At 35.1% G+C, this 13,806-nt stretch overlaps 1 protein-coding gene across 14 annotated transcripts in view; it reads right to left on the bottom strand.

Moving 5' to 3' along the window:
• The window catches only part of LOC143258512 (malonyl-CoA decarboxylase, mitochondrial-like), a 113,880-nt gene that overhangs the window by 52,442 nt on the left and 47,632 nt on the right, over positions 1-13,806 (bottom strand). For all 14 annotated transcript variants that reach the window (XR_013032329.1, XM_076517593.1, XM_076517586.1 and 11 more), the window contains 2 exons: positions 10,956-11,120; positions 10,361-10,487 (listed from right to left, as the gene is read on the bottom strand). Coding sequence is in view for 13 of the 14 variants with exons in the window: in XM_076517593.1 (XP_076373708.1) it covers positions 10,361-10,487; positions 10,956-11,120 (292 nt within the window). In the remaining variant the exon portion in view is untranslated. The remainder of the gene's footprint in view (positions 1-10,360; positions 10,488-10,955; positions 11,121-13,806) is intronic.

The raw sequence follows: 13,806 nt of genomic DNA, 5'->3' as shown, positions 1-13,806 counted from the left end.
TTTTTAATGGGGTTCAGTTTGGGTGAAGACGTGGGATGAACCAAAAGAATCATGTTATTTGCCATGAAAAAGTCCTTTTTTCCGTGGGCATTGTGTATTGCAGCATTGTCCTGCTGAAAGATCCAGTAATTTCTACACAAGCGAGGGCCTTCAGTCAATAAGAATGCTCTCTCCAACATGCCAATGTAGCCAGCTGCAGTTCGAAGCCACTGCATAACCTGAAGCTCCATTGTTCCATGGAAGGAGAAAGCACCCCAGCATCTAGATCATGATGGAACCTCCTCTACTGTGTCATGTAGCAAATGTCTCTGGTGGGATATCCTTATCATGCCAGTAATATTGGAAGCCATCTGGATCATCCAAGTTAAATATTTCTCATCAGAGAACAAAACCTTCTTCCACTTTTCTATGTCCCATGTTTGTTGCTTTTCAGCAAAGTTTAACCAAGCTGTTTTGTTGTGTGGAAGAAGATGTGGCCTTTGAAGATGTTTATGACTTTTAAAGCCTTTCTCTCGTAGATGCAGTCTTATTGTTCTTGAGCGGCATTCTGCATCCATAAGGGCCTTAATTTGGTTCGATGATCGGGTGGTGTCTTGCTGGACAACCTGTCGAATTTTCCTGCTCAACGCCTCCAAAATTTTCATGGGCCGACCACTTGAAATTCTCATTCTGTATCCCTCAGGGTCTTTTAAGAAATTTGCAACAGCAGTTTTACTACATCCAAGCTCACCAGGGATGACACGTTGGGAGAGACGTTGCTTTTTCAGCTCAACAATTCTACCACGTTCAAACTCTGTCAACTTTTTAGACTTTGCCATGTTTTTACCCAATGTAACACAAGAGATGACAGTGGGAGATGTTGACAATGCTAATGCTTGAACACAAATGACTAAATTTTGTTACATGCTTACTAATTAACGCTTTGTTTCAGTAAGGTCTTAAACTTTTGACCAACTAGTATTTAGGCTAATTTCATAGTGTTCACATTTTCCCTATTAAATGCTAAAAATTGATTTTTATTTTCGTCTTTTTCAGCTCAACAATTCTACCGTGTTCAAACTCTGTCAACGTTTTAGCCTTTGCCATGTTTTTATCCAATGTAACACAGGAGATGACAGTGGGAGATGTTGACAACGCTAATGCTTGAACACAAATGACTAAATTTCGTTACGTTTACCGATTAACGCTTTGTTTCAGTATGGTCTTAAACTTTTGGCCAGCTAGTATCTAGGCTAATTTCATAGTGTTCACATTTTCCCTATTAAATTCTAAAATGTGATTTTTATTTTCGTCTTTTGAAGCTCTTCTCAAATAAGTGGTTGAGTCTAACAATGCAAAATAGATATTTTTTCTTTGTGTTCATTAGTCTTGAGAATTTGCCCAGCATTGTATATAAAAATTCTTCCAAAGCTAAAATATAATGATGAGGAAACTAATAAAGTTCTTGTAAATCTTTTATAAACCTAAAATAAAAGTATGTGTAGATCAACCATGTACCTATCTTAAGTTTCTGCATAAAGTTATAATTGTTTTGTAATGAAAATGTATTTGTTCATTGGTACTTTCATCCACCAAGATTAGTTATTTTTGCTTAGCACTGCCCTCTCCTCTTGTTGGAATAGTACATTCCAATGTATCTCTGATGCAAATTATCATGAGTCATCGATCGCCCAGTAGTGGCATGGTGTGCACATGTTACGCCATATGACTCTATTTGAAGTTTGACATAAGATGTGAGCACCAAAGAAGTGGGAAGAAAGGGTAGAAAGTATGACCAGAGATAAGTAACTAACTGAAACACTTTTTCACTATAGAAAAATTACAACTTCCAATATATTACTTATTAATACTGTGCAAGGGAACAATTGAAGTATCTGAAGGATACCTCTGGTCATAAGGGGAGGGGGGAAAAAGAGAGAGATTTGGAGATCAAAATAAGGGAACCACCCCACTCCTGTGCCAAGTATGCTCTTTGCCCATAAGTAGAAATTTGTAAAACATAAGGGTGTAAGGTGTAGAGTAGCTAGGGCACATGAGACCATACTCAGCAAGTCAACTACATCCAAAACCTCCTCTACAAAGTACTGACATACACACAAGGGTAGGATGAGTATCATACCACCTTCACCTCCAACCCTAGGATTGGGGAGTAAGACCCATACTAATTCCTGGATAACACACAATGATCAACATCCTACAGCAATCTGGATCTACCAATCTAGCATTGAGAGGATGGATGCAACTTGTGCAAGAATGTATCGCTTTAGAAGTGATGTCCTTGAGAAAGTAGGATGATGGCTGCTAATCAAAATGGGTGCAGTGCATCCAAAACTGATCAACTCCAGCTGATATGGAATGCATAACAGGAGACCATTTTGTACTTAAGATGACGAATCAACATATGTATTTTGAAATGAACAGTAGGAGAGAACATCAACCAGTCTGACAATGGATGAACACCACAGTAGTGTATATAGTTTTAGAAAGCCAGATTAACTAGTTCTCAGATGCATTGACTCTACAGTAGTGTATATAGTATATGGAGGCTATGTAAACTTGGAAGGAGACAGATAAACTTTTGTCATAATGTAAATAGTATCAGGAGATAGATCAACTCTATGTATTGCAGTCAGGAGGCCATATCCACCAGCAAAGGGTCAGATTTAATCCTGTAAAGACCACTTGCATCAACATCATCAGAAAACCACCACTAACTGAATGGTTATAGCTAACTGTGTAGTAGAAACCATTCAGAATGAAGCCCCCATGATTTACCACCCCACCAGCTTGGAACTGGAAAGTGGTAAATACTCCCATATTCCACTCAAAACGTGGTGGAGGTAAAAATGTATTGGAGAGTCTGGAGGACCATCATCACCACAGACATTGCAATGGGTGACCATGATACCCTATTTTGAAAAGCAGATCATACCAAGTTCTTCACTCCAGCTATCTCCTTCCCATGCAGTTCATGGGTGATACAGTCTGAAATAAACATATTTATGAAGCAACTATTGATTGGCAGATAATCTTTCAGTGATCTTGTGGAACACTCCATTTCTATGGTGATCATACAAAGCCATACTTGAGCATGTGCAGTCAACATGGCATACAGTGAAGATTTTGTTTTGAAACAATACCTGGGCAGGCACTGCTCTTTACAAAATAGAATTCATATTAAAAAAGAGGAATTAAAGAAAAGCCTCTGAAAAAGAATAAAAGCAGAAAAACTTAAAAGTTAAATCACTACGTCTGGGTGTGGAGAATCTCCTACAAAGAATGATAAAGTTGGGAAGTGAAGGAAAATCTGAGATGATGAACTTGATAGGAAAACATGTGGAACAATGTATGAGAGGATGCAGATAGAGAGGAGTAGGCCAAGCAGATCAGAAGGCAGACCCAATTTGTTGGGGATAGGAGGAGTGTCAAGAAACAAAAAATACAAATATACATACCTCAGAGAGTAGCTGTACATGAAATACTACACCTCAAGGCCCAGAATGGACAAGCAGTCTATCAGAATCCAGACAAAAGTACAAATGAAAACTAGAAGGTAAGAAAAGGAGGATAAAGTCTCCTAGCAGCTGTGGTATTGATGACAAAAAGGAAAACAGGCATAATGATAAAGGGTACACGAAACGTCAACAGCAAACAAAAGAGACCAGTGATATTTACAAGTAAAAAACCCCACAGACTGCAAAGCTAATGGAATACAAGGGGTTCTGAAAACCACTCTTTAGAATAAATTTTGTCAGAGTAAGAAAGATAATCCACTAAAAGATTGAATGCACCTGGAATGTGATTAGCAATGAGATGAATGTAGTGGGTGAGAATCCAGTATAAGAGATCCACAGTACAAAAACAGAGATCATGACCAGGTGTCCCTTTAGTGATTGATATGTGCTATTACTGTGGAATTGTTAGAATGAATCATCAACAGACAATGACAAGAGGAAGGAAGTGATTCAAAGCTTAAGACTGCAAACAGCTTGAGAACACTGATATACAAAGGCTGCTCATCGACAGACCAATGACCTGAAGCCTCTTGGTGATTAACCTATGCACTCCAGCCCTAAAAACACAAGTCTGTTTACAAATGTAAATCCAGATAAGGAGAAGAAAGCAGGACGTCCATTGACATATGGGCCTTATCCAACCACCCAAACATATCATCCAACAGGGTATGTGGAAGAGTACTAGGAAATGCCAAGAGATCCCACTCAAAGTTCCACTGAGGTTCCACTGTGTAGAGGTCACTAAAGAGATGATATGTGCATGATCAAGTAGGGCCAGTGACATTATTAAAGACCACATCCTCAAAAATGATGAAACCTAATGAGCAGGAAGTAAGGGACCTGAAAGGGCATGGCTGGCAAAGTAATAATTCCAAGGAATAAACTTGTAGAGGAGAAGGTTAGTCCTGACTGACATGAGTGTCAAAGAAAAGACACTGAAATGGACAAGATATTGGATAGGACAGAAGAAGAAATTCTGCAATTTGATTAACTAGCCCACTTGAACAATCATGTGTATGAGATGATGAGTATGGCTGGCTAATTTCAGTTTGGAATGACCATAACCACCATTTTAGACCATAACTCCCTCTCATTCCAAATTAGAAATCCAAACCAGACTAACTCCGATATCATCTCTCAAAATCTGCACCTCAGAAACACTTTCAACTTTGCAAAAGTAGACTAGACAACATTCAACAAACTCTTTGATGAAAACCTACCTAAACCTTTAACCCTTGCTAACTCTAAGGATGATATTGAACAATAATACCATATCATGCATCCCACAACTAAAACTATAGACCTCACAGTACCCCAGAAGCAGCTAAAGCCACACCTGACAAATGGACCATGATGCCTGAAATACATAACCCCATTCTGTCAAAATGCAAGCTAAGTCAAAAATACATTAATACTCAAAACCCAACTTTACAGACACAAATAAACTCTGTCAAGAACAAAATAGAAAGCTTAATTAGAGCCCAATAAAAAGACAACTGGAATAACTTGTTTAATAAACTTGATAACCTTAAACCTGACCCTTTCACCTTCTAGAAAAACCTTCAAACATATCTGCTGAGAAGACACTGACAAAAGCAACATTTCATACAAAAACATCACTGGTAACAAACAAAAGTAAGATATATTTGAATGTTACTTCGAAAAAATATTTGTTTCCCCATAAAACAGTAGATTCAGCATCAGGCACAAATAAATGATAAAATCCTTTATTACTGGATAGCACCAAATCCTTTTCCACCTCCTTTACCTTAGTCCATTGTCAATCACCCACAAGACAAATCAACACTCATCACTACTTCTGAAATAAAAATGTACTTAAAAAAATACTTAAAAACAAAGCTCCAAGCAAAGATAAAATCCTCAACACTGTCTTAAAAAACAACCCCATCTCCAAACTCCTAATACACCTCACTGACTTTTTCTAGTTATCTCCTGAATGAATGAAAATCAAACTCATTCTCAAAAACGGTTCAAATTCTAAACATCCAAGTGACTTTATGCCCATTAACTTAATCAACAGTACAGGAAAACGTTTTGAAAAAAATAATAATGATAAGATTACTATGGAAGCTAGAAAATGATAACACACTATGACACATATGGAACACTGGACACTAAATCAGACAAACAGACCACCTCACGAGATTAACAGAAACTACATACATGAGATTTAACAAACCATAAGTTTAACTGCCACTTTCCTAGATGTACAAAAAGCATTCAAAATGGTGTGGCATAACAGACTTAAACAGAAACTCATGAAATAAAAAATACCTATCACATTTATTAATTTGATATTAAACTTTTTAGATAATAGATCCATAAAACCTAGAATTAACACTTTTCCAACCCTTCATGTTTAATGCAGGTGTACCACAGGGGTTTGTTTTCAGCCAACTACTGGATAAACTCTTTGTTAACAACTTACAGCAACCAACCATGTCTCAACCAGGCACACCTTACAATGCTGACAGTATAGCACAATTGAGCCCTCGACAGAATCATACAATGATGCAATAAATGGTGAGCAGTAATTGACATTGAGAAGACTCTTTTCTAGGTTAACGATTAAAACTCGTTAAACTAGCCAAACTTAACCTATACAATACCCTCATCACACGCTCAAAAACGGCTAGATCTTTAAGCATAACCATCAATGCTAACCTTACCTGGCACACCCATTTCAATGAAATAAAAAGTCCAAACCAGAATAGCACACCTCCACAAAATAACCCATCACACTCACAGCTGCAGATAACAAGTTACAATGTACATATATAGAACATTCATCAGAACATTAACTCTTTCCCTACGAGACACTAGTTAAAGGCCATGTCATTGCATTTGTTGACTTGCATTTAAAATTTTACTGAACTACTATTTTATGAATTTATGTCAGAAAGTTTGGAATCAAGCTGTAAATTATACTCCAAACTTTAATATTATACATGAGCTAATTTCTTAATTTAAAAGTAAATATTAAAATAACACATCTAAATATAGATTTTTGTAATTCATGTGGTATGTCAAATGCAGCATTATTTAAACCCCACAGGAGCCCCATTTACCTCTTTACATTTTTAAAAACATTCCTTTATATACACTTACTTCTATGAATGACATGTGAATAACCAATTAATAGCTTAGAATGTCCCCAGAGAGGTTTTCTCAGCCATTTTAATCTGTGAAAAGGCTATTTTGATCCAAGATTTCAATAAGGTAGGTTCTGTCTTTAGTGTGCTTGAAGTTTTATTTATTTTTTAATCTAAGTACATCCTAGTTACTTAGCTTAATAAATTATAGTGGAATTCTGTGGTATTTATATAGTTATTTATGTTTTTTTGGTTATTCAATTATATATATATATAAACCTAAAAAACATTTTGTTTGATATTTTCCATGTGCAAAATTTTAAAAGGCTTAGCAACCAAGTACAAAGGTCATAATGAGAAGAGATAATTTTTGATTTACTTGATTTATTGTTCTATATTTTAAGAAAAATAACTTCGATAAGTTATTTTTAAATAGTAATAATCTGTATACATATTTGTAATGTATAATAATTACAATGTGACTATATTACAAAATACTAGTCCACTAAAACATAGCCAAGACAGAGAAGACTAATGATGTTGATGAAGTAACAGATCTCACATAGTTAAAGAAAAAACAAACATCTGAAATGCATTTAGAAGATTTTAGAAATTACACATATAATCTCTGAGATTTTTGGAACAAAGAATAGTTTTTTTAACATAACATGAAATCACTTTGCATTCAGACTAGTAATGAAACAGACTCTATTTTTACAAACAAATCTTTAATAAAAATATTTCATTAAAAAATCTGAGTTTTTATATACAAAATACATGCAATCTTTACTATAAGTCTTCCAAATTTTGTGAAGATACATATGCTATATCAAAGGTTATAAAGCAAATGTTAAACATGTCTGAATGCATAGACAAACTTGTGTATATTATACTGAGCTCATAGTGAAAGGGTTTATAGATTATGGCACAATGGTAATGTGTAACATGAACCAAAACCAATTTCTTATGGTACAAAAACTACAAAATCATGTGATACATCTTGCTCACCACCTACCACACTACATACTAATAAGTTATGCACAAAAACATCCCACAACACAAACAATGCAAGAAAGCACAATTTGCCTTAAAATAAAACAGAAAACCTGACTGCCATAACTCTCTAACTTATAACTTCAACTCCTAAATCCAGGTGTAAATATCCATCCCCACTCAACATTATTCAAAATAGTACTAATGCACCTTCTCGAATTTCATACTGAATCTATAATATTTTACGAACAGATATAATTTGGTTTATAGTCTTGTTGCAGGTTCTCTGCATAACACTACTTCTACACTTAAGCCCTAGCCAAGCTTCATTCGCTCCAAGTTAGTGAAAGTGTTTTCTGAGGGCACTCCTGTTTCCCCCTACACACCTAAACTCTTAGGCACTGGAACTATAGGTCCCAACCAAGGCACCTTAATTCATCAATCATTGCTCAATCTTGGCTAAACCCCTTTGTTTCAGTGCTTTGCCTTGGCTTAATTGTTTTTCTGACAACCAACTCCTGCTATATCCTTGTTTTCACCTTCACTTTGCCTACCAACCTTGTATTCATCATTTTTCATATAGACAACATCAGCCCATTCAACCCTAAATAAATGTTAGCCATTAAACATATATATTTAAACATTTTACCTCATGCAGGGTGAGGATTGTACAGTCTTCAAACACCCTTGGTGATTAATTTTTCTTCAGAAACAATTAATCTCACACCAAAATAAGTGCTGGGAAGAAAGAAAAAGCCAGAGGGGTCTACATGTTCTCTTGTGCATTCTAGACAGTTGTAGAATATTAAATATTCATAATATTAACTTCTAGGATGATTAGTGAACACTGAACTTTTGCCACAAATTTCATTCAAGATTGCACACTAGTAAACACACAAACTGGTCATAGCATGAAATGTTTAGAAGATACCATATGCTGGCACTTATAATTACAATGAGTAACCAAGTTAATCAGAAACTGTTCATTTTATAAAGTATTGAGGCAATATTTAAATAAAACAGCTTCCATCATGAAACATCACTGACTACTAATTTACAAATTGATATTTTAAATGACATGGAAAATGTTAAGTTTGTTCATGCAAAAGCCTTTACATATATTACTACATATTTTTTTATTCTAAAGCCAACTGATGCTTCTTTTTGGAGTTTGTATGTATAGTAGCAAACATTTTTACAGTAACTTTTGGATAATAAATGAGCAGAATAATGTAATGGCATATAATGCATTATGTTTCTTTCAAACTACGTGTCATCTAATTGATTTCATACAAAAAATATTGTTAATTTAAAGAAAAATTTCTATTCTCAGCAGGTCATTTTTTGAGATGGTACACACTGGCATGGTGCACCGGCACTATTTTTCATATTGCAAAATGGAGTGAAAAGTGACAAAATTAGAAAAAGTAATGTAAATGAATATGCAAAATTTCCCCTTTGTACAAATCTTTGGTTCACAAGAAGACCAAAGAGACATCAAACTAGATGTGTTATGACTGACAAAGTCTAAAGGAGTGTAAAACATACTCTTTGTTTGATCACGTATTTGTGATTGTGTGATGATCAGTGAAACATCATGTAGGATTAGTATATCATCAATAAGGAACATCAATGGTCACCTAGTTTTAACACATACAAGACATGGCCATTATCAGTTGATGTACTGTAGTGTCCTCACTTTCATTGATAGGTTTCAACAGGGCAGCACCAGCAGGTCAGAGCCAGCCTGAGTATATCCAATACTGAATTGAAAGAGACTGCTTTGGACTGGGAAACAGGTAATCACAAAGCAAGTTGACTGGTATGTTCTGGGTTATTCTAATAAAATAAGTCACAAACTGGCCAAAGATGATTGACATTTTTAATTGCATAGCACCTTTTCAACCAAGATTAATGTATGCTTGTGTGTAAGTTGTGGGTATAAATCGTTTTAGTCTGACATGCTCAGTCCAGGAGGAGATGTCAGTTTAAGCAAGTGTGCATTTCTCTTTTACTGTGCTTTGATTTTATTGTGACTGGAAGTATATATTGTTTTTACTGCATTTTGAGAATATACTCCAATGTAAAAATGAAATGGATTACAAGTTTCTTTTTGCCTTCAATAAACAAGAAAGATAGAATAAGTGAGAAAATGGTCCAAGAACAGGAATTAACAACATCAGGGACAATTTCTATTCCTATTCCATGAGCAATCTGACAATGACTGGTCTAGTTGCTAGACTGCTGATAAAAAACATAATTTTTGCAGGAAGTATGATTGGTTGAATATTAGAAATAAGAAACTTGGCTGTATGCCATGCCCTAAAATTGGAATTTGTGGAGTAGAAATGAAAGCAGGAATGAAAATGTCTAAATAATGGGGCAAAAACCAAATAACTTATTTTGGTAAAAGTTGATAGCAACAGATTTAGAGCATTTACTGATAAATATATATGTAAAAATGGCTGATATGGGAAGAGAAAACTCTATGTAGAGTAGCAAACAATGTTTCAACTTTCTTCAATCAACGTCAGGTTCACAAAGAAGGTTGAAACATTGCTCGCTCCTCTACATAAAGTTTTCTCTACCTGTACCAGCCATTTTTACATATATATTTTTCTTTGCAAGTGGGTTTTCTCATCATTACTGATTATTTATTGATAAACTTTATGTCTAGTGTAAGTGTGTGAGAAATATTTTAATATTTTCAGATACACAATAAAATACATTATAACTAACCTTTCTGAGTTGAAGATATAGAATAAAATACAGCAGCATGGATATTTTTAGAATCTTCTACAACATCCTTGCTCAAAGACTGAAACCATTTTTCCTCCAATTCAAGATGTGCATGACTAACGATAGACTGTGAAGCAGATTGCAAAAATACTTAACAAACATAGCAATACTCAAGAGATAAACATTAAAAATAGGATATCAAAGCCCATTTTACTCAACAGAATTAAAAATATATGTATTATTAACTTGTACTATATACAGCACAGTTCAAGTGTAAAAAATAAAATTTAAACTACAAGTAACTTTGCCACTAAACTTCTGTGTTAATATGTAAGACCAAAAGAGAATTATATTTAATAAAAAAGTTTAACAGTATTGTTCATGTAAATATTTATAGTTTTGACATTATAATGTATTGCTCAAATATAATGGTCAGAATTTTTAACTAAGAAATGATAAATGCTAACCATAATATTATTTTTAGGGTTTAAATATTTAACTTTAAAACAAACCACAGCCTGATTTAACTAATTCAATTTTGACAATAGTACATCCAAAGTAAGTGTTTAGTGAAAACCTTGCCAATCTTACAAACCTGTATAGAACTTGATATTTCAGTAGTTAAAGCTGTATGAAGAACAACAATTGGCTCCTTAGGCATGCTACTATGAGTGAAGACATAACAACGCCGGTATGGGCCAACTCGAACTTTCAGATCTTCCCAACTACGAACAGGATGGACAGCTTCATATTCTGATATCTAATGGTATTAGTAATAATGTAACACAGAATATAAGGAATCCTAGACAAAGCAAGAATTAAAAATAATTGTAACAGAATATAAATATAATATGCCTTTTCTCAAACTCCAATTCCTACATTGAAAAAATATGCTGTACCATCTATCCTAGTGCAAATATAATCCTCAATTTTGAGAATGGCAGGTACAAATGAGAGACACTGATATATCAATGGGGAGTAAGGGTGTGAAGTGGGTGGGAGGAGGAAATTACCTATTGGAAATATATTTTCAGTTTTAAAAAGGATAACTTCTGAAATGGTACTACTTCCATTCACCCAAAGGTGAAATGCAAAAGTAATCAAATAAGCAAAGAATAACTACTAAAAAGAACAGTTGTGGTACTATTATAAAAAGAGGCAACACCTGTGGGGCATAGCCTACTTCTAAAACATATGTGCTCTTTGTTCAGTAATGAACAATGGAAGACATACAGAGCAGATTTAACAGAGAAGCACCATGTCATGGAATAAGTCTACCCATGGACAACAGACAGTACATAAGATGTCTACATACGCAATATGCATGAATACATGATACAATGATAGTTGGATTTCAAGGAGCCTGTAATCAAATACAATAATGCGTGAAGGTCATTTATGAATAAGCAAATATGATCCATCCATGTAAAAAACATCCAGGGGAAGTGCCTTGGGATATGACAGATTAGGCTAAGTGTGGTCCATCGGGCAAAAGAACACCTTGCATAAGTTTGTAATATCATCAAGTGCAGTCCACACAGGCAAAAAACATCCAGGAGAAGTGCTTTATATATATATTACGATAGCCAATTGTGGTCAGCCGGTGCAAAATTTCCAGAGGAACACCTCGGTATACATCAAACTGTGTCAAGTGCAGTCCATTAGGGCAGAAGACATCCAGTGAAAGTTCCTTGCATATAATTTTATTTCATGATCAACAAGTGTTGCCAATTCAGACAAAACATATGAAGGAGAAGTGCCATCCAACCAATTGGATGAAATCTCCATGGTTCACTACTCCAACAATTCAACTTCCAACTAGAAGTGGCAAGGTTCCCTATGCTCCAACAGAAGAAAGAGGAGTAATATGCATTGGGGGGTTCCAGAAGAATCATACCTGGATATAATGCAATGGTCATCTGCATATTCCTATTTTGAAAAGCAGAAGCACCTTGATTGCAGGAATCACAAGTAAGTATTAAATGGCAAAAATTTCTATCTGCTTTACTCATGAAGTCCATGAGTGACAGTCCTTTACATATGATACAGTTATAATAGAAAAAATATATATACACAGATATTTTCTAATAAATAAAGACAAGCCTAAACAAAAATAAAAAATTCTGCATAAATTAAAAGTATCCGCAAAGGTCACTGGCTATAACGTAGATATAAAATGCACCCTAGGTTTTGCAGGCGACTGTGGAAGCATGACCCACAATGAGGTGGGGATATACTGTCTATCGGTTTTAACCTCTATTTGCTAGTCTCATATGAAGAAATTCATAATAAATAATAATACTAATAAAATTAGGAGAGTGAGATTTGGGTGCTCAAGCCTTCAACATCCCACAGCTATATCACCCTTCATTGCCTGCAACTACCACCACTAATACTTATAAGAAACTTCCAGTAAATTTTCCTTAATTTTTACTTCTTCAAATTTATTTAATATATTCTTATATTTATCAAATAATATTTTAATAATTTTATTTTGTTTCTCTACTAAATCCATTAAATATTAATTTTTGCATCAATAATTTAACACGAATAGTAAAATATTGTAATTTATTACAAATTTTACAAAATCTGAATAGAAGTAGATGTTAAAAAAAAATGCACCAGTTGGTTTCGAATATCGACGAGAACAGGATAAGAACTGAAGTGAAGCAATTCCAGAGCCAGTAGAGAACTAAGCAAGTCAGTATAAATAGTGTTATTTGAGTACTGCTTAACTTCTAAGTGGTCCAGGGCAAACAAAATGGCATAGAGTTCAGCAGTGAACACAAAAACTGCAGAGGGGATTCTGCGAGAAACCACCGAACCATAACAAACCATAACAGAGGCCACAGGCTCACCTGCTTTCGAATCATCCATATAAATAGGAATGGAAGAATGGTGCGAAAGATGTTCAGCAAATAACAGACAGTACTTCCAATCAGGAGTATCTGCTTTTCTCAAATGACTGAAAGAAAGGTCACATTTGGGGACTGTAATAAGCCATGGTGGGATGGGTTGACCAGTGGATCTAGTAATGTAAACCAATGACAGACCCAATTCATACAACTGGATACAAAGCCCAAAAGGAGCAATGGCAGATCATCTGTTCTGAAAAAGCATGGCCCAGACCAGTCCCAGGTAAAAGAAAATAACGAGTTAAAAAAACTGTGACCAATGCATAGTCTAGTTATGACAACTTCCTCTTTCCAATTCTTATGGAAACAAGATGCCCACAGTTCAATAAAGGGTTTTATTTAGAAAATTTTGTTTTCACAGCCCTCACTCTAAGTCGACTGCCAATTAGCACGGAGCCAAGCCTTGAATACAGGACCACAGTCCATGTATGGAACAAGCACAGCAGTGATTGTGCCAGAGCAGACAGACTTAGCTGAGGTGTCAGTAAGCTCATTCCCACAAATACTGACAGGGCCTGGTATCCAGAAGAA

Source organism: Tachypleus tridentatus, chromosome 8 (genome assembly GCF_004210375.1).
Source record: "Tachypleus tridentatus isolate NWPU-2018 chromosome 8, ASM421037v1, whole genome shotgun sequence".
NCBI classification, from domain to species: domain Eukaryota; kingdom Metazoa; phylum Arthropoda; class Merostomata; order Xiphosura; family Limulidae; genus Tachypleus; species Tachypleus tridentatus.
This window is presented reverse-complemented; position numbering and strand designations above follow the sequence as displayed.